This window comes from Excalfactoria chinensis, chromosome 2 (genome assembly GCF_039878825.1).
Source record: "Excalfactoria chinensis isolate bCotChi1 chromosome 2, bCotChi1.hap2, whole genome shotgun sequence".
Classification (NCBI taxonomy): Eukaryota; Metazoa; Chordata; class Aves; order Galliformes; family Phasianidae; genus Excalfactoria; species Excalfactoria chinensis.
In genome coordinates this window covers 55142980-55165246 of record NC_092826.1, presented here as the reverse complement: position 1 = coordinate 55165246, position 22267 = coordinate 55142980, and the positions used below count along the sequence as shown (strand labels likewise).

The window sequence follows — 22267 nt, the reverse complement described above, 5'->3', positions numbered from 1 at the left end:
CCTGACAACTCGAAGCAGTTAATTTTGAGCTCAAACACATTGATGGATGAGCACTGTATCAACTGAAGCATGGTTTCCTATGTATTCTTGCTCTGTTAACTAAATCTCCCAATGCTGCAACAGCAGCTCCCCAACACATCCTTCAAGAAACTCCCATTAGGCCAACAAAACAGCTGTGCTAGATGGCGAGGCTGTAGCACACTGCCTGGTTGTAAGAGAGGAGAAGGCATGAATGCTGAATTTAGTCCATTTGTTCCTCAGTGGCTTTTTTCTCTCCTTTCCTCATCCACCTCTTTCAAGAAAGGGGGAAGAATTTAAATTACCTCAGCAACTTCTATGGTGTGTCAATTCTGACTGAAATCAGCCAACAGCTTTAGAACATATTAAAGAATATGACAGAAGATGGATGGATGGTCTGGTGCAAGGCTCAGAATAAGTTGGGGACACCAAGACAAAAATCAGTCCTCTTTAACTGATTTATAACAATTGCCTTTTTGACCTAAAGTCACACCTTCTTCCTGAAAAGAAAACAGATCACTAACGGCTTGTTTATATTTTAAAGCACCTATAGCAGATATTTCCAACATTAACTAATGGAAGTGACTCTCTGTATCTTACCAAGGGCTTGTAATAAAAAAGATTTAAGAAATACTGTGTTTTTCTAATGTAAAAAAAAATAAAAATCATTAGAACTGAAGAATTAATTTTGATGCTCTCTCAGTAACTTCTAGAACTTCGAAATTATTTGAATGTGGTGTTTGTCTGTGGATGAAATGTGGCAAATTTCAAACTAAAGTATTTTGAGGAAGCTCAGGATGAGAAGTTGTTCCTCACCGGATTTCTAGAAGAATAAACGATGCTCCTCAACTATGGATTTGTTAGAGAGAACCCATAATTAGCTTGAACAGGGACTGAAGGAATGCATACCTACATGATAAATATAAAAGTATAAATAGGATATTTTAATTGTACCCATAGTATTGCAATAAATTAGGAGGATGAAGCTTAGGTGGTTTATGATGTCAGTCAAACCACTTGATCTATTTCTGAGATTATAACACAAAGAGATTTACAGTATTATGAACTACAGAGCTTCTAGTTCTGGATGTGTGTTTGTGATGACATCAACACTAGTAACATAAATAGACAGCAATGCTGAAGAACATCAGTAGAAGTACTACTTTAAAGTGCTATTTAAAAACACACAGCTATGTGTACGGAGCTGTAATCTAGGCATCACGGTGAACCGGGCAGTTTGCCTAAACAGAAAGAAAAGCAAACCAGAACCAGACTGTAAATCAGCTGGTCTGCGGCATGAAGCAACCTACCAGTGTACTGCTGAGAGCAGTGGGGAGATCCTGTCAGTTTCTGAGAGTCAAAAGTCATTTTCCAAACTCCTCTTTACTTCAGGAAGAGGAAGTGATTTGCTCTTGGGCTTTTAACAGCAGAACCTATTTCCCATTCAGTTCAGTTCCCACTCCCCTCCTATGTCAGCTTGCTTGCAGAAGGAGGTGGGGAAATACACAGGAATTCCTGTGTGAGTGGGAGAAGGGAGAGCAATGCTCTACAAGCTTGTTTCTCTATGCACACTGAGCCTTGCTGTACGTAATCCGCATGGAAACCTCACCTTTCCTCCAAGGGTGCTTAATGAAGAGCAATAGCTTTAGCCTACAGCATCTAAGAATACAGAACAATCTTTTTCATGTATGTTTTGGATTCTGGGTTTTGTTTTCCCTTGATTATTTCTCCTTATTAAAAGACCTCATTCTAAAAAAAAACTAAAGAATTGAAATTTAGGTGTAGACAATATTATTTGAGAGATTGAAGAAAAAGAAAACAAGTAAACATAAATAATGCAAATAACCTAAGTAACCGGGCATGCACTCTGCCTGGGAGCTTCAGTGATGCCCTCCTCCACTGTCACCCCTGGAAAGAACCTGCTAGTTGCCCTTCCTTCATCTTCTGTGCAACAATTCTTACTTTAGCATTTTTATAAGCATTTGGAGTGCAAACACCTAATATATTTCCCTCACCCTTGTACTGAGCTACTCTCTTTTTAGAACTGTTTCTGAACAGAATTTGTTTTCTACTACTTCCTAACATTTTATCTTGTTTTTTATGTGGCATATGATGGGATGGAAGAGGCAGAGGGGATGCTGCTACAAAAACAGAGTTGCTACATAGAAGAGTCTATGTAGTAGTCTATTTTACATAGTAAAAGCCATATTGCCTTGGAAATAAACTATATGTAACATAACAGACTTCTGCATTAGTGTCAGTTCTGATGCTTCTAAACCTACCAAAACACTTCTCAAAGATTACTAACAACTCTGAGGTAGTGAGCAATAACAGTAATTCTTAGACCACCCCCAAAGATAGATGTGGCCTCTTTATAATGACTGGAATGGGAATTAAGAAATGGAAGAAGGAAAACTCTTTTTTAGCTTTGCTAAAATTTTCTCTTTACAGGCACGAGTGAAGAAAACGTGTGGTCACTTTCATTTTTCTTAAGACTACTTTTTACCTAAAGGAGTCATATTAATTAATCTGTGATCCCCGCGATTAGTTTTAGATCAAGTTATTCCAACAAGTGAAAGTCTATTTGTAGACATAAAAGAAGAACTGTACATTTTTATCAGGACCAGGACAAGAATAGGAAATTACAAGACTTTGTTGCTGAAAGCTGCAGTAAGATATATAAGCCTTGCCATCCATCTTGAGTTTAACACCCACATTTGATTTACTATCAAAATATAACCTAGCAAACATTATTTTACTTTGAAATATATGCAGGTTTTCCAGATTTATAAACATTAACTATTTATTAAATATAAGTATGGGTATATTTATATTAACATATTTATGTTCCCTAAGAAGAAAGAGAGAAGACAGTGACGATTACAAGGAATAGGGAAAAAGAGATGTGAGGACAGAGAGAGGATTAAATGCAGTGACAGAAGATATTAGATTAACCTGTCCACTGCATGAAGTGCTCTTATTCATATTTCCAAGCCACCAAAAACTTCAGGCTTTGGGTTAAGGTTGTTGGGCTTTGATCCAAAAAAGGATGCATCACTTCAGCAGGGGAGAGGCCGCATGAGAAGAGTTTAGAGCCAAACACCAAAGTGAACAGCAAGGGGAGACAGCAACTACTAAAAGAAACCCTGAAAATGTTTCCGTAGAGCTTAAATCTTTATCTGCTATAGCTAAGGTGAATAAGAAAAGTTTTTTGAGTAACAGAAACATCATAAAGGGAATAATACCTTTTGTATTCCCAGGATTTTTTACAGACTTTTTTTCTTTTATAGGCTACAATGCTACAGTATATTTCACTCCAGATTAATAGAAATACTATCAAATATTTTATCTGAATGCTTACTAAAAACTAAGTGCAGAACAATACCCGTAGGAGTTTGCATCTGGGCACTATGCCCATGCACTGACAGAAGTTCTCTCTAAACTTTCATCTTCATTTGTTTATAAGGCTGCTAGCACAGTGCACTGGATAGCTTCAACTCCTGCTCTGGATCACAAAGGAAGCTTAAATGCTTCCTGAAGGCCCAGTGTGCTCCGTTACATACATGCATCATTGTCCCAGCAATTTCTTTTTAGTATAAAGTATAAGCATATTTTTGCCCAAATCTGCTTTTGTAAAACACAAAGAAGAGTTCTTCCACAGTGAAGTGGTGGCTGCTGCTCAGCATCCTCATCAACCTAACACTCCACACAGCTGTACAGCCTCCTTCTTTCCTGCTCACAAATATAAAATTTCACTGGAAACCAGTGCCTATTAATGCTAACATTTGAATGATAAATACACTGTTTCATCATTTTATGTAGAAGTTTTGCTGTGAAGAAGTGCAAACTGTTACCTCAGCATTTAAAGTGGTCCCCAGTTATCCTTGATATAACCAGGGAATAGCGTGCAGCTGATGCAGTGATATCAAGACAACTAAAGGTTATTAAATTCACCAAAATAAACGGTGAAAAAAAAGAAAAACCAACACAAAAAACCACTTACTTTGCACATTCTTATGACTTAGGTACAAATCCTGGTGAGTATTATAAACCGGGCTTTACATCTTATGAACATATACTGTAAGTCAGAGGGAAATAGGAACTCCCAGGGGATGCTGTCCAAAAAAAGAAAAGTGGCCCCTGTGGAGCCGCTCCCCTAAGTCATGCTGCCGCCGCTGCTCTGAGTACGCAATGAATCCTTCTGCACTTGGAATTTCAGATGCCATAATCCCTCGCAGAACGTTGTCTAATTATTTTATTATGCATAATAAATGTAAAATATTTATTTTAGTTTACATAATTATATTAAAAATGTATGCTATTTATTCTCAGCCTTGTAAGGCATCCTTCACAAGTCATATACTTTACAGAATGCTGCATTTATGGAATTCATGCTGTTTTGCTGGCTTGGCTGTTTGATTTATAAAGATTCTAAACCCTCTTATCTCTGACTGCGGAACATTACCATTCCCCTGGATGTTGTCCTCCATCCCTTTTCTTCCCCTCACCACTGCAGGTACTCCATGCAAAATTAAACCATGCGGTAGGGTCATGGAGAAACAAGAGACATTCACTTTAATTACAGCACAGGGATGGTGCAGAGTATGTGAACATTATACCTGTCCCACAGACTCATGGTTTAAAGTAACAATACTGTTCCCGTAACATGATTGTCTGAATGCTGAACAAATTTAAATTAAAGGTTGAGGCTGAACCCCTCAACAAAGTAATCCAAATCCATTTTGTATTTAAGCACCTCCCTCACTCACACCTTGAATGTCAGCTATTACTTGCCTATGAAGCTCTGATGCTTACATGGAAAATTAGTATACACTTAGATGGACTTATATTTCAAGCCTAATGTGCAGCTAAAATGAGACTCTTCGTTCCTTATGAATTCTTTGCTGTAGACACAGGCGCAAAACTTGTTTAGTTTTTAAAAATGCTGTATATTGGCACCTTTCATTGACATCAGTGACTGCAGAAGAGTTTAAAACTTCTGAAAACACACTGAAGTCTGGTCCCTAAATATATTGCAGGTTTTAAAAGTAAAAGTTTGGACATATAATACACAACCAACAGCTTCAGAAATTAGTTAAAAGTTTGCTGGCATTATTCAGTTTCATGAAGCCATCTGACTTCGCTTCTTACCGTTCCCACCACAAAATGCAAACAGCGTTTTTGACAGTATTACTCTAGGACTCTGCAATCAACAAAGTTTATCCATACAACACATCTATTGTAAATGACTCAGAAATATAAAATAGGCATTGCATATATAACAGTGGTGTAGGGCCCTATGAGACCAATTCTGCATTATAAAATTGCAGGGAACTTTAATTAGGAGTGAATGAATATTTTTGCGTGATGAAGCACACTGACAAAGAATGGAGAAACACACTGATTTGAAAAAAGTAAATGCAAATGTGTTTCTTTTTATTATTATTATTATTTTTTTTAAGTCTAAGTAGGATGGAGCTGATTTTAAAACACAAATGTTAAAAAAAAACCCACAAAGTTTAAACTTTTAACAATCAAAATTTTATTATAGACATTTTTCTCCCTTTAAAAGGAACTGTAGTTTAAAACGTAGCCTGAAAATATAATTTCTAATTATAATCATTAGTGGAAGTGGTATACTGCTATAGAGAGAAGCAAAAGGTTGTTTTTTTGTTAGCAGTATGCTAAAGATTTAGGCAAAAATAAATACTGAGCACTTTGAGTACAAAAATAGAGGTGAAAGAAATCAGTTGTGCAGGAACATTTACTTACATTCATAAACATAGGTTATAAAAGCAACTCAGCGAAATAAAATGACCAAAATTTCCCATTTCCTTTTTGGGAATATGCATGTTATTGAGAGTATGAAATCCGTGCGATAGAAACCTTGGATTAATTTATTATTCACTTGGGATAACCACATCCCTTCATGTCTTTTCCTGGTCAAAACAAGACTTTCCCATGCTACGAGTTACACAGGGAACAAATTCCCTTTTCTGTTCCATGCAGCCAGAATCTTTTACCCCAAAGTCTATTACAGTCTATCTCACTTCAGTTTTTACAGCTAACAAAAAAGTTATAGGAGCCTGTATAGTCACAAATGACTCTGATTTTCATAACGGTTCCTAAATTTTTCCTTTTACTAGTTTGCCTTTCTGTACTTCAAGCTAAGGTAAGCTATGATTTTTCGCCCACCTAATTCACACTAGTTCACAATTTCTACCCGAAGAATGAAAAACCTTGAAATCAGCATCCTCTGTAAACCCTCTGAGCACCAATAAGCTGGACAAGAATAATTACAGTATCTTGTATACAGAGACTGTTTAATCAAGAGTACCAAACTACTTTACGGCATACAGAGCTCACTCCACTTCCTAGTGAAAGGAGACACTGTGATAGTGCCAACAAGACTCTGCCCCAGATCCACACACAAAGTAAAGAATTCTCCTCTCACTGTAACTACAAAGCTCATTAAAGAGTCTGCAGTTACCAAGCAGCACTAAACAGCAACATCTGAAATAGCCTGGATGAACTCTCCTCACACGGGCTGAGCTGAAGTCACCAAAGTGAGAGCTCAGTCTCTAGACACAGGGGTGAATTTTATCACTAGATCAGCAGAATTTAAAATCTTGATTTCACGTTTCTATAGGTGACATTCACAAGAGTAAGTACAGTCTGCTGAACTGGTGTAAAGGACACTATTTACAGGGCTGCTAATACCTCTTCGGGAAAATAGATAGTACTGTCAGAGTTGACAAGGAGGCAAATTGACAAGGAGGCAACATGTAAGCCCCTTAAAAATACAATAAAACAAAAACAAGAGAGAAAAAATGAAAGAGGTGGATGGAGCACATAAAACATACTTGCCAACAAGGCTGGCTAATATCCCAGGACTGTGGAAACTGGCAGGCACAAGCAGGACTGCTGGGCTAATAAATACAGCAGCCCCTCACTGGCTCCTCATAGCTACACAGTGCCTCACCACCTCTGTGAGTATGCAGCAGCAGCAGAACAGCTCTCACTACTGCATCCCTGCCAGATGTTTTTCAGCTGAGCTCGGAATGAGATTCCCGCAGAATCAAAGCTGCATCAGCTGGTATCTGTAGACGCCAGCCTCCAAAGAGCCAGAATTGGCCTATGAGGAATGGAAACTGGCATCCTATGATCATAAAACATTTATTTTTCAATAATACGGAGGCAGGGGGTTTTACAGAATTCTTGTTAATACTAATAAACCGAGTGAGTTATGTTTGCTTCTTCTCTGAAAAAATCCAGTATAATAAAACACAAAATTCTGTCATTTCTTGAAATTTCTATCCTATGCAGAGAAGTGTACATCTGAAGAAAAAAATCTTCTTGACTTTCACTAAATAGAGCATTACTTTGCCATACTGAGCAAGGGAACTGCATCCACTCAGTGTGGGAGTGTAGGAAACTTCAAACTGCAGTGGGACACTGGTCAGAAGCTCACACCCAGCAAAACCCATCTCTACCTCATTCTGTAATAAGGCTATTGCTCCCAATCAGGATGGCTTATAAAAGTGGATGACTGCAAGATTAGGCCTTCTCAAACATGCAGCCTAAAAGAGACAGCACTCCTTTTACTTTCATTGCAGCAGATCATGCCTTGCTGTTGCTTGCAAGCTCTTGCTTCCTTCAACACAGTCCTTTTAACATATCCACTCTGACAAATACAAAAGCACCTATCCTTCTAAAATGACTTCCTGAAGTCAAGAGAAACACTCTATTTTTGGGAGAAATGAAAAAGGTGATACCCTAAGGAAGAACCACATAAATGGAAGTCACCTCCCCAAGTTATCAAACACAGTTCTTTACAGTTCTAGGCAGTAACTTCATGGGAGCTCAGTAAGAATTGTTTGTAATACATTCACACAACACGCACAAACCAACAAACATTTTTGTATAGTAGCAGTATGATTGCTGCAGGTGGAAGCCTTCTTTAAAGTGGCTCATAAATACTTTGAAACTGCGTATTACAAGAGTGGCTAGCCTCTGTTAAATAATCTTGTTTTAGGAAAGTACATTAAAACTTACACTAAAAGAATATTAGAGTTGTATGCTCAGCATTAAAAGAAATGAAAAATGCTAAGCAGTATAATCAGATGTTTAACTTTCTCTTCTTATGTGTATGCATCACAGCACATGCATCCAATTACACAGTCATATGCCACTTATAAAATATAACACCATTTTTTTCAAAAACGTATTTGAATATCAATTCTCATAAACTGCTTATGAATGGCTTCTATGTATTATAATACACCTACACTATCCACCTCACTGCAAGGTATTGAAGACTGTAGAAGTATGTTCAAGAAAACTAAATAATTACTTATGAAGCAAGATGAGATCATTGTAAACTAGTCTATCATGAACAAAAGACATATGGGATGAGCACAGCAAGTATTCTTAACTGTTCATTCATGTGATTTTTGATAACCAAATCTAATGTCCTAATAGTGTGGGGTTTTGTGGTGTAGCAAAGGAGACTTCGCCATGCAACCACCCTATAGCCACTGTCATCCAACGAGCTTGGCTGGCAAGAAGGAAAACTGAATCAGAAGAAGTACCGCAGTACTTTTACTAGCTCCAGTTGCCTCTAATTGTAAATACTCTGATGAGTATTGAGGCTGCTAAGCTTTTTGGGGGACTTTTCCTGTCTTGGTGAAATGGTTGCAACTCAACCGAAAAAATCTCAAACCTGCAACTGATTTGAAAAGGCAATGCAGATAAGTGGTCTCACCGTGGAGAATTCTAACAGGCACTGGAGCAGCTGTGAAACAAACACTCAACACTGCGGTGTTACCACTAAAAGGTTTCCCATCATTTGTTTTTCTTTACAAAGTAATACTTAAATACTGAAGACTAAGTTTTTAAATTTAACTCCTAATTTAATATGCAATTACCGTTGCCCTGATGGTGTTTTAATGGCAATATATTTTTATTGGTGACTTCAAATGAACCTCGTCTGATCACCTTAACCCTTCTCTCATCATGCTTTACTTAATGACTCATTACCTGTAGTCACACCAGGGACATCTGTAAGGCTTTTCTCCAGTATGGACACGCTTATGTCGCGTCAGATGCGATTGTGTTGTAGAAGCAAAGTTGCACTCATCACATTTGAATGGCTTCTCTCCTAGAAAGTGACAAGAGAAGATTTGTATTATCAGCTTTTATCAACAAAAAAGGCAGACAAATCTAAATTTTTGGGAAATCCCTTGGGACAGATATTAGTTCACATCACAACAGCAAATACAAAATACATTCCCAAATAGAATGTATTAATGACAAAATACTGCTTTCTCTGTGTCATATACATCAGTAGCCAGCTGACTTCCCAAGTGGTGTGCAAAAAGATGAGGAAGAACTAAACTGAAACAGAGTAAACATGTTGCACAGGCCTTGTGTCATAAAAACGTCTTTGCCTAGAGACAGGCCTTTCTCTCATCCTGCATTTTCTGTTGAAGATGGCTCATTCACAGCCTAGAAAGCAATGCTTTTGGAGACAGAAGGTGAGAAATCAGTCCAGAGCTCAAATTCAGTCCTCAGAAATGCACACCTCTGAGAAGAAACATTTCAGGGTGTTTTTTAATCTCTGCTCCTGCACTTTTTATACATAAACAAGAACTGAAAACATGAACCAGAACTCAGTTCTTCATCCTTCTCTTGCCTCTATTCTTCTGCCCTTTCTGATTTTCTGAACAGTGGGCCAATTTCAGTAGGATTTGAAATGCTAATGAAAAAGAACCACAAAAACAAACAAAACCTAGACTAAAAAAACACTCTTTTCAGAAGACTAAAATTCAATCTCTGCTGAACGTGCACCAGCACTGGAAATTTCTAGAGAACTACAGACTAAAGGAAGATAAAAATCTGTATTCTAGCTTATAATAAGAGTATTTTTATTTTTTTATTAGAAGAGTGTTTTTCCATTTCAGTTAAGGGGTGGAGCGCTCTGAGAACACTAAGATAAAATCTCAATGACAGATACGCATACAGTGAAGCCCAGCTCAGACACCTGCATCACATTTTTCCAACTAGTTGCTTCAGAAATGTTCTGTGTGGCTTACAGGCATATATAATTACCACTTCGAGAGAAGACAGGTTTCTTTTTGTGTGCCGACGACAGAAGGCAGCTCCTAACACAGGCAATCTTGATTGTATTGTGGAAGCCTTCCGAAGTATTTATATCTTAAAGGTTACATAAGGAATCAACAACCCCAATTAAGAAGTCTAATTAGAACAGCTAGGGATAGACACCTACCTTGCAGATTGTTCAGTGGTTTAGAACAGGTAGTTTCAAAGCTGAACCCCACATCTCTAAGCAGGTACAACTTGGGAGTTTTCAGAGTGACAGCAGGAAACCCACCACCAGCAGTCACGTCACAAGCACATGGCCTAACTGGCCATGCCACCAAGCTAGATTTTTTAAGCCTGGTTAAAGCATGAAACAATCAAGACTTCCAAGGAAACTGCCAGAATTCTGAGAAGACACTGAAATCTGTATTTCTCATTCTTGGAGAGTGCTCTTTTTCCCCCTTCCACTCCCAAGAGAGAAGGAAACTCAATGATCTTAGGCCTGAAAAGACCAAGGACAGACAATGGAGCAGCTTCTGAAAGCTCCATAAAGAGTTGGAATAATTGCTTCTAACAGCAGCTGCAGAGAATTTCAGCTTCTGTTTTTCCCTTATTGTTTCATGGGACAAGGAAAGGTGAAGGGGCAGGACACAATGCAGAAGTCTCTACGCTGGACAAATTGAGACTACCAGAAAGTATGTCATTCTGATCTTCTGATCTAAGTGGAGTTTTCTTGTCAAACACTGACCCTCAGCTCTGGAGAAACTGATTATTCCAGCAGCTCGCATGGTATTGGTTTCATCTTCTTCTTCTAGGAGGCCTCAGACAGGCTAGCAACATAACCTGTTCTTGAACTTACCATTTTGTGTGTCTGAATTATTTTACTATATAGTATTGAGGATAGTAACATTCTCAAGTCCACGTAGTAAAGCTACAAGTATTTGAGGTAGCACTGGTACTTATTTTAAATTATCTAATTTAAAATGCATTTGCACCTTGTGGCCTTGCACCCTTGCTAAAAACCAGGTCTGAACTAAGAGGGGAGTTTTTGTTTGCCATTTGGTGGAAGATATGCTGGGAAGGGCCTGCTGCTGTGCTGAGTCGGGCCAGTTGAGCTGACAGATGAGTGAGAACCCATGAAGCCAGGAGGGCCTAGAAAGTCCACAGTGACCAGAAGAAAAATGATAATCCTTCCCCAGTGCTCCAGGAAGTTTCTCCTTAGGAAATCCTTGTGGCTAACTGCTCCTATCAAGTGGACGATGTATAAATTTCACCTGACAGAAAATATATCACAGCAGCACCACATAACAGAAGCCGACTAAACTGGGGGAAAAAAATGACTGCCTAGCATGGCTGATAATTCTTAGCAGCTGCACAAGGGGAAAGGTATTTATTTATACAGAAAAATTAACCAGGTTATTAAGTACACTGAAAAAAAAATCTAAAAGGATATTATGGGCATATCTTTGATTTGGGGGTGAGGAGTGTTCTGAAGAGCAATACTTTTTGCTACTTATTTTCTTTGTCTCTGCTGTCTTTGGAAGAGAACATTCTCTGTCAGTCCGTATCCTGATTTTCTTCCTCCCATTCCTACATTCAGACATTACAGGCAACAAATTTAATTTGATTTTTATACTGGCTGCCATGAAACATTCCAGAAGGATTCTCAATCACCCCCAGGAAAGGATATAATTAATATAAAATTAAAATAGCAGAAATCCTGAAATGACTAGAAGAAGAGGAGGCTCTGGAGGCCCCTTATAGCAGCCTTCCAGTACCTGAAGCGGTCCTACAGGAAAACTGGGAAGGGACTTTTATAAGGGCAGGTAGCGACAAGACAAGGGGAAAGGGCTTTAAAATGGAAGAGGGTAGATTAAGACCGGATATCAGGAAGAAATTCTTTATTGTGAGAGTGGTTAGACAATGGAACAGGTTACCCAGTGAGGCTGTGGATGCCCCCTCCCTGGAAGCACTGAAGGCCAGGTTGAATGGGGCTCTAAGGGAGGTGTCCCTGCCTATTGCAGTGGAGTTGGAACTGAATGATCTTAAATGTCCCTTCCAACCCAAACCGTTGTATGATTCTAAGAAAAACAATATAAAACGTACATACGCATAGTAATTATAAAATACCTAAAATGTGACGGTAAGGACAAACTGGCCACCGTTCTGTACCAGTACAGAAAACGTCTTCATGCCTCATCACCTCTAATTTATCAGTACTAAACTCATGAAAAAGAAAAACAGGCACCCCAGACTGCCCTAGTAGAAAAGAAGATCTATAGGAAAAGAAGGAAGGACATATATACCCAAATTAAAGAGCCTACATAATTTTTTGTTGTTATATTTTTTACACAAGCACTTTAGGAAATGATGGTTACTAGCCATATCATCATGAAACAGACAATGGCTTTGCTTTTTCAACAGTACTGAAGAATATCAGTTGCCTAGGTCAACAGTCACACAAAATTTCAGCTCTAACAAAATATGGGAAATAAGCCTCATTAAAGGGGGAAACAGTAGGGAGCACTGGTCTGTATTTAACAGGCACTTATTAAGCCTGATGCTGCCAAGATAGCCTCGTCAGCTCTTCACATTCTATGACTTTTAAAACATTGTCACTAAGTTGCTATTTTTTCTCTCTTGCCTCTCTGAAAATGTATCCTTCAAATTCTGCACTATTTTCTTAAGCATCTATCTTGTCTTTTCATCCCAAATTACAGCTTTCTTTTTCTTCTCCCATTCCTGTTTTCTCTGATATTACCTCTTTTTGGTTCTCTATCTTTGATGATGAGCTTTTTAGGACACGGAACATAGCTTGATGTACTCATAAATTTCTGTGTGCGGTTATGTTCTCAACATGTAAGTTTTAGAGGAAAAGTGAAATAACACAATAACAGAAATTATAAATCTTGGTGATAGATGGTGACTTGTGGATGGCAAAGTCAAGATTTTATTTACAGTCATGAGTGCCCAGATAATTTCTACCTATAGATAACACAAAGCAGTTCAATGAAAATCCTACTGAGGCTCCAACTTTCATATAAATGAAGGAAAAAAACCACAACACTAATGACGCCATCCATTTGAAAGTCTTTAGTGATTAATCAGACTCTCAGTAACATGGAAGAAATTTTACTCCAGTTGTCTCAAAAGGAAACCATTGCTTTTAGTCCTATTTGTCTTTCATGTGATGTGTTAAGCAGGACAGAAAGAATCCAGAAGTTTTATTTGACCTAAGGAATGAGCAGACCACACTTATGGTTGCCTGCTTACAGGTTATAGGTGTTTTCTTCTTATTGCCAACTATTCCTAGTTTTGTTGAGGCTGTTCCCTGGAAGGGTGTTTGCAGGCTTGCTAACAAAGGCTGAAGTTTATTGAAGCAAACTGTATTTGCCTTTAGTCTGGTCATCATTTTTTTCCTCATATAAGATATAATAGGTTACATCCTTGATTTTTATTTTAATGACAAATTATGGCAGCTGATGAGGCTGCCATGGGGCTGTTATTCCATACTAAAAATTAATTGATGTCTGTATGCTGAGAAAGGGGAGGAAAAATGAACTACTAGACAGTTCCACTTAAGCACAGAGAAAGTTTTAAGATACCAAGTTTTGATGTCATTTACTGGTATTAGTTTGCTAGAATTAAGTTCCACACTGTGCTGAAAACGTTGGCATAAATGGCCATGAAAAACAACACAGATACTTTTCAAGTTTCACTTCACTTCTTGTTGAAAAGATCAGTAAGTCATCTTAACTGTGCTACATATTCTGTGGTATTCAGCATTATTTTTTTAAGCTGCAGTGGGGAAATTGAAGGGAAGAGGCTGCATTATACATTAAATTCAATGCTGAGTAATGTAACTACACATTAAAGTCAAAAAGCAGATCACATGAGAGTTAAAGACACAAAGTGAGTCACTCATTTGGATAAAAACGCATATATTATTAAATTTGCTTCCTTTATTATATTGACTTATAAATGTGTTCTGAAGAACAGGACTGAAATGACCGAGCGGAATCGATCACAGAGAGATCTGAATAATACAAGCCATCATATAAGCCACAACCTGCTTAAATATTTCTATAGGTTCAGAGTACCTCTCACAGAGCTGCTGCATACTCTCTAACACTGTACCACTATGGGCTTCTATGACTCCCAGGAAGTTGCCACCATAAATAACTGAGAAGCAAATGTAGTCTGCCACTGTGTAGAAAATGAATATGGTTTTTTGCAGTAGGCAGGTATGCTAACTACCATAAAAGAGAAGTTGCACATAACAGAACACAGCTTATGACTGATCAGCACAGTTGCAGTAAGCCAGATATTCCAGAGGAAAATGGAAGTTTATTGGGAAAAATATAGACAAAGCCAAAAGTACTGTGATGCTGGATGGAAGAGAAAGGAAGAGAGAAAAGCAGTATCAAAACAAAAGAAACACACTATAAAATTAAGAATTAAGGGTTTTCTTATTTTCATTTTGAGACAAATATCTTTTTTCTTTTCTTTCTTCTTTTTCTGTTGTGTCATTTCTTATTATCACAATTAAAGTAAAGCATCTATTCAAATTAGGTGATACAGTATCTTTGTTTCATGCACCTTTTTGATGGATGATGTAGAGATTATATATGCATTTTTAGTACATAATTCAGACAACTGTTCAGTTCTTTGTAGAATAAAAACTCAATCCAAAGGCATCCAACACTAAAATTTGCAAAATTATTTATCTTCCCATCTTCAGGCGGGTTTTGATTTTCTTACTGGGATACATACAAATTAAATAACCTTGTTAAAAAAATACTCCCGTCTAAAAGGAGAGAAAAATAGGGTAAGAAAAACCAGAAGCAAGAGCATCAGAAATCTAAGTGGCCTGTCCTACAGCCAGTCCTCTTCTTGTGTCAAATGTCCATCTGAGCAGCTGAACATTTCTCTGGGGGTGTCAGGACACTACAGACCTTGAGAATGGGACGAGAGGAAGCTTGTTAAGCTGGTCAAGACTCTTCAGCTACCTCTGAGGATTTGCTCATTTGCCCTTGAATCAAGGGTCTCTGACAGGTGATAGAAGTAAATCTTGGATTGGAAGATATTCTCTGTCAGCCCCCTCGACAGTTTGTGTTACAGTAGGGAATTATTTAAGCCATTTAGACCATTTTTGATACCTATTCCTTTCAAACCTGACTGTAATTTGCTTTGGCATTCTGCTCAGGGAAAATTGTGTCAACTGGGGACACAGAAGAAAAAATACAGGTACAAAGAGCTAAGAACTGATATAAAGTTATGCACTGGATGAAAATGCAAGGGAGCCCATGTAAGCGCAACAGTGCAGGCAAAGGTGGATTGTGTCATTCTCCTTGAAACAAATAGAAGGTACGGATAATTTTTCTGCTAAAGAATCATCTCTGATTGTTTGTGCCACAGAGGCAGATAAATGCCAAAAAGATAGATCCCTCTGCCACTGAGATACTGTCCTGTATAGTATAAAGTTAATAGCAAAGTAATAACGAGTCTCCAGTCCTGACATAAAATATAAAGTTATGCCTGCTAGATGCAAGCTTTGTGATCTATAACCTGTGAATCCCTATGATCACAGCACAAAAAACCTCGCCATACTGGCAAAAAAAGGGCAAAATGCCATCCCGGATGCAGACAGCTTTTTGTGAGGAACATACCATTTTTTCAGCACAAATACAGACAAACAAGAGATAAAATACTTTTGTTTTCCTACTGCTTTGTGACCTATTGATACAAACCCATTAATATATAACCTATGATAAAGACTAATGCTTTTTACAAACCACATCTGCACTTTCATAATAGAAGAAGAGTCAAGACAAGAATACCTACTTGTTTCACTTTCCATCTTTGTTTATCACCTGTGTCCCTGCACTGACAGTGAGTCCTACACATAGACACACTTCCAGTGCATCACAGCAGGTCATTAAAAACCAAAGGATAATTCCCATCCAATTGAAAACAATGATTTATTTCTACTCAAAATAAACAAACAAATAAATAAATCACTTCCATTTCAAATCCAGACCTGGTAAATTTCAGTTGACATGAAAATTGTTCAAAGTCCCCTCCCCAAAAAAAAACAACAGCCAGAAACCATTTTTTATAGCTGAAGCATACAACTTTACTCCAGGGGTTGCAATTGCTCATTGCCACTCATAGAGTGTATTAACACAAAACCTATAATATTTAGTAAATATAATAGAACATTTTAATGACACAGACATGCCACACTGACTGTGGTAGTACTGTCTCTCAATTGTGCATTCTTTGTTATCAGAAGAAAAATTCTAAAGTATGATGCCTATTAAGAATTACAGACAAAATTTGGCCTTCTATAGTTTTTATATGGAGACCAAATCCACTTGAAGGTATTTCCAGATAGCATGGAAAAACCCCACCTTTCTGTGAGCATCAGATTTTCCTCCAAATATGGTTGCCTTAATAAACTGAAAACAGGATAAAAAGAATGGCTCCAGGCTCTCAAGAAAGAGAGTAGCTGCTCTCCAGGAAATTATGCATTTTGATGGTATATGTCCTGAATCCAGATTAGTTTATTCAGGGACATAATAAAATCTCCCACAGAGATTCCTTTGCAAAACCCATGGAAAATTCATGATGTAACAACTACAGCTTCTCATTTGTTAGCCATTTCTTTCCACTGTCCTTTAGACAATGGTCACTTAACTCACGCAGCAGTTCCTGATACTATATTATCCTCATGCTATCTGGTACAACAAAAAACTACAGTGGTTTAAGCAGTGATACTCCTGTCTCTGTTTGAACAAAATCTAGTCAAATAATCAAACATTTACTAGTAACTGCTAAAAACCACAATTAAGGTAGAATGCATTAATAAATGTTTAATACATGCTTTTTCTGGTCTTCTGAAGCTAAGATCCAATTTAATTTTATCTTATACTAAATTTTATAACCAGGTGATAGGAAAGCTTTACTCATTCTGGGGATAAATCCTGCTTTACACGCTAAGCATGTGATAACTTTTAAAGTTGCAACTATTAATTACAAACTATCTTAAAACTACAAAAGGACAACTGAAGCAACACTTGCTTTCAACTATGTCTCAGCCCAAAATAATGGATTAATCTATATGTAGTCTTTAATTTTCACTCAGGGATGTTCTAGCAGACTCTTGCAAAATCTTTGCAGTAGGTAATCTATTTGGGCCTCGAAAGAAAAATTAGTATACTTAGCATTCATTTAAAGAAGAAAGCCAGTCTTTACAATTCTACTTTCTTTAGGAAAGACAACAAAAATACCCCTCCCCCCGAAAAGCAGTTATTCAAGCTCACAGACCTTGAGCACAAACATTTTACAAAGACAACAGCGAAAAAGTAAAGTAAACAATGAACCGATGGATTATCTGTGCTGCAATGTGCTATTCGACTTGCTTTACTCCCCAGCGCAGAGAGGCTCCCTTGCTGGAGAAAATACAGCAAGGAGTACAGGCAGCCTTACTGACCTGTGTGTTGCCTCCGATGCTTGGTGAGGGCATGACGTGTCCCGCCGGCAAAGCCACAAAGGTCACAGAGGAACGACTTCTCGCCTGTTGCAACAATAAACAGATGAGGGACTGCGGAGGTCACAGATCATTAAAACATATCTATCAAGGCTTTCAGGGTTACTAATTCCTCCAATCAAATGTTTCCATGTAAATATGTCAAATGGGAATGAAATTACCACTGCGGTTTATTGACTGTGATAAAATCTGAAAAGCACCACTGAACATAATTACATACTTGTCAGACCCATAAAAATTAGCTTTATTATCAATGGAATGGTTTTGTACAACTTCATTTCTGTTAGATGTCTTCCAGATGGGGCTGCTTTATGCACTTGAACAGTTTTTATGCATATCCTGATTTTTTACAATTCCCATACATCTGGCCTTTCTGTGCTGAGTAAAGATTGCCTGGAAAAAAAAAAAAGTTAATATACTGTATATATGATTCTGCTTAAATAAAATATATTGAATTTACTAACAAATTAGGGATACTGAGAAATTTTAAACAGAGGAGATCTCAGTCATCTTTAGTTACCTTCTATTTATTAATAAGTATTAAACTATTTTCTTGGATATATTGAAAAGCCCAGGCAACAATAAAAGCCACATTATTCAGTACCAGTGGCAATTTGGTACTGTTTCTGTTTCTAAAGTTTCCATGACATAAAGAAAACAGGTCTGGGGATTGCTGCTGAAATTGCAGCACAACTCATATTGTTCATCTTCAAATGATAATTCTTCATTCCAAACCTCTATGACGACGACTGGAGAGATTCTGGCAAGCTCACTCCTCATTAAAAGTGTGTGTGAATGGTGTTTTTTTTTTAGTTTAGTTTTTTTCCTTTTTTTTTTTTTCCTTTTATTTTTTTTTTCCTTTTACAAGGGATAAGATTTTGCCTTGTTGGCTATAAGTTCAGCCTATCGTTTCACAGCAATATTTTTATTCAGTATGTACTAACATGCAAGGCATTTTCATCCCATTAAGTCCACATGGAATATCACCATGGGTTAATCTTGCTAGCCTGAGATACTGACTCAATAACCTCAGATAAGATTGAAGTTTTAAAAATATGTTTCAGAAAACATTCACATTAGTCATTTGGAACCAAATTGTCTCCTCTTGCAGCAACACTGGAGATGGGACTGATGGGGCAATGATGCTGAATTCATTCCTTCAAACTCTTCACTGTAGGGAAGGAAATTCAGTTCAGTTCCTATAAAAGATGACTGATTTAAAGGATCAGGTGTCAAATTGCCAAGTTCCCCTGTGAAGATAGAGGGGCTGGAAACCTCCATGTCGTTTGTTCCTATGTAACCACGCTAATACATGGACTTTCTGCACCATGTCCCAGTTAACCTCAAGTGGCATTAACAAAAGCAGGATCCCATCTCAGGAGTGAGTCACCTCCCCAGGGACATGGCAGGGACCAACCTCTCTTCCCCACCTTGACCCTCGCCCTGAGAAACCAACTCCCCATGAGAGCCAGTGCAGCACAGGGGTCCTGGAAAAGTCCTTCCAGATTTCCAAGGCAGACCAAACCCAGCCAATAAAATGGGATCTTAAAACCAGGTAGCTAGGCTATGGAATACGATTGGCACACATTCATTTCTGCTTCAGAATAAGGCAAACTATGTATCATTGTTCTACAGATCAAACTCGGGTTGGATCGTGAAAATCACAGACTGAAATTTCAAAGGCTTTTGGGCTTTTCTGAAATCTTTTTCCACTGCTGAGAGTATCCCAAGACAGTGTGTAAGGTACAAAACTTTTTTTGGTACCTCTTTTCAGGAGCCAGTTCTAGTTCTCTGTGATTGTAACAGAGTAAAACCCAACACAGGAAAAGCACAATGAAAACCCATGCTAACAATTTCTATCTGTTTAACTTGAAAAAAAGAGCTTACAGCTCACATGTTAAATGATATAAAAAAGTCTGAACTTTACTGTAAAATGCTCATACATAATATACTATTATTGAGGCAATACATAATTGTTACAACAGGGATTTCTACATAATCTCTTTGTTTTTTCTTCTTCTTTTCTTTTCTTTTTTTTTTTTTTTTTTTTTTGGCTAATCAGATCTTCATCGTGTAGCACTTCAGTTCATCAAAATATCAAAGAAAAGAAATGGAAGGACTATACGCAATGCTTAATTATAATTAAATATTAATTTAATTAATTAATCGATTTTACCTATAAATCTTTCTAACTAGCTCTAATGCCTAACACCCCTCCATAAAATTCACACTTTTAAGTTAAATGCTGTTCCATGCCTATCAAGAAATTGTTCATCATCTATATATTGTCATAAATTAGCTCATGTTGTGTTTAACATCTCAGAGCAGGCTTTAGCATGGCCTGCAGCTTCTCACACTAATGAGGACACACAGTACTCATAGCATCTTTGTAAGTTTATGAATGTACCATGTATTTTATATTTGGGCTCTTGGAACAGCTTTCTGAGCTCCAGAGAAATGACTCAAAAGCAAACAGTAGCTTTAAAAGAGGGAAATCAACCCATCCTATAAAATAATTTGCCAGTTAAATGTTCCACACTCCTCTAGGTCTGATCTGGGAGCTCTCACACAGGCAGAGCACTTAAGAAAGTCACTAAAACTCTGGATCTGAAAGCACCAGAGTGAAAGTGATTTGGCCCTTGTGTTCTGATCCTTGGAAAGGAGGTGATGCATTTATTTCCTGCAACATTCCTTTTCAGACGCGTTAACAAAATAATTACCTTATTTGTGTATGTATGCGTCGTGATATATGCACATATATACATTTTTACCAGAACGCACAGAGAAAATGTCAGTACTTGTGACTTTAAGTTAAACTGTGCAATATTTTTTAGACCTTAAGTTTGATGTGGGTTGAATCCCCCAGATCTAGACATAATATTTCACTCGATGTTATGGGCATGTATTGATACACAGACGTATTTTATATTCCTCTGGATATGCTTAACAATTTTATCATTCCCACTTCAAAATTTGCGACTTTTTAACTTTTAGGAAAATGTAAAGGCAATATTTCACCTGCTGTACAGGGGGCTGATCTAACTTGCCATGTTTATATGATAGCAGAAATGCAACAGAAAATGGTCCTTTTCTTAACAACTTGAATTAGTTTCAAGTGTGCCATTTTGCATTCAAATGTAGAAAGACACGGAAACCAATCCTTTATTTTCTATTAGAAAACAGCCACTGTCCCCTATCTCTCATTATGGTGCAGACTACAAGACCTAACAACAAAAATCCATATTATTGATCTAGCCAAGTCTCCACAATTATTCTTTAGAAGGAAACGCCGACGATAAATTACATCTGCACTGGCTTTTCATCTGCTGTTCGATATAAGTGATCTCTCAGGGCAGGCTGGAGACCTTAAATCGTCAACACCCTTGTCAAAGAAGCTAAGGAGGCCTGGGCTTCCCACAAACAGCTCTGGAGGAACTTTTAACCTACAGTTTCCAGCAAGAGCACAGATTTTTAGAAAATGGGGTTGAAGCTGTTCAGGAATAATAAACAAACATTTTTATTTCAATCGAAAACACTGCATTTGATCTTTGTGTGAAAACGACCAGGCTGTAAGTGTAGCGTGATTTTTCTAGGTCTCTTTTCCTCTTTCCCAACCACATACATGCCTAAGTTGCTCGAAGAGCTCAGATAATGTAATGTCAACCTTATAACGCTTTTCTTTATGTACTATAATTATATGAAGCCTAATAGAATTTCAAAATCAGCATTCCATACATTTATTTCTTCTGAAACCAACGTCACGTACTAGTTGTATGAAAAATGATATTTACTGTTATTAGCACTGAATGGTATTTTTAAGGACTTCGACATATTTCACAGGCACTTATTTTCTAGACACTGCACTTGTCACAGCTTAAATTTTATTTAACTTCAAACCTAGAATTAACAATGCCTGTTCCCTTGCTAAAGGTTCTGTATAAGTAAAATCAATTAAATTTAAGCGCATATTTTACAAAAATGCTCACTTGACCCATCTGAAATACATCAGCAAATTTGATTTTTTTTTTTTTTAAAGTAATTACGGTTCTATGAAGAAAAGTAAAATCAAGCTTGTATTTCAGAGGGTATTTTACTTGAGCACGCGGTGCCACAGACACACAAAGACTTCGAGAAGAGAAAAGGATTCCTATTAAAAATAACAAGTGCTGAAGAGCTTATTACTTCTGCTGTTTCCTTTGCACCTGTATCCAGTTAACCAAGCTCCTTTACATAAAGCCTTAATTTTTTGGGTTGATAGCAGCTCTATCCATCATTTAAGTGGTAAGTGAAGGATCCTCACAGGCTCTGCTAAGAGGATGTGTACTTTTGCGTGTGTTTTACTTCACTCAAGAACAGACGTACGTTTGAACCATCATTCCGGTAGCTCAATTAATGCAAACTCGGATGTCAAAGAGGTAATTTGAACACTCTTCCCCCTCTCCAACCATTGCAGGAGAGGTGGGTGCGGGGCACCCTCCAAAACTGAAGCTGTATTGCTAATGAGCTCCCTGACTACTTTCCCCATCGGGACTTTCGTCTGCTCCCATAGCCCTGGGGAAAAAGACAGCGCAAACCTGTGTGAGTCCTAATGTGGTC

The 22267-nt window shown here is 37.7% G+C and overlaps 1 protein-coding gene across 1 annotated transcript in view; it reads right to left on the bottom strand.

Moving 5' to 3' along the window:
- The window catches only part of ZNF407 (zinc finger protein 407), a 332775-nt gene that overhangs the window by 112904 nt on the left and 197604 nt on the right, over window positions 1–22267 (bottom strand). Inside the window, exons 5-7 of the mRNA XM_072330112.1 lie at window positions 22246–22267; window positions 17615–17698; window positions 9058–9178 (exon numbers count right to left, since the gene is read on the bottom strand). The exon at window positions 22246–22267 is cut by the window's right edge and continues 145 nt beyond it. Coding sequence (XP_072186213.1) covers window positions 9058–9178; window positions 17615–17698; window positions 22246–22267 — 227 coding nt within the window. The remainder of the gene's footprint in view (window positions 1–9057; window positions 9179–17614; window positions 17699–22245) is intronic.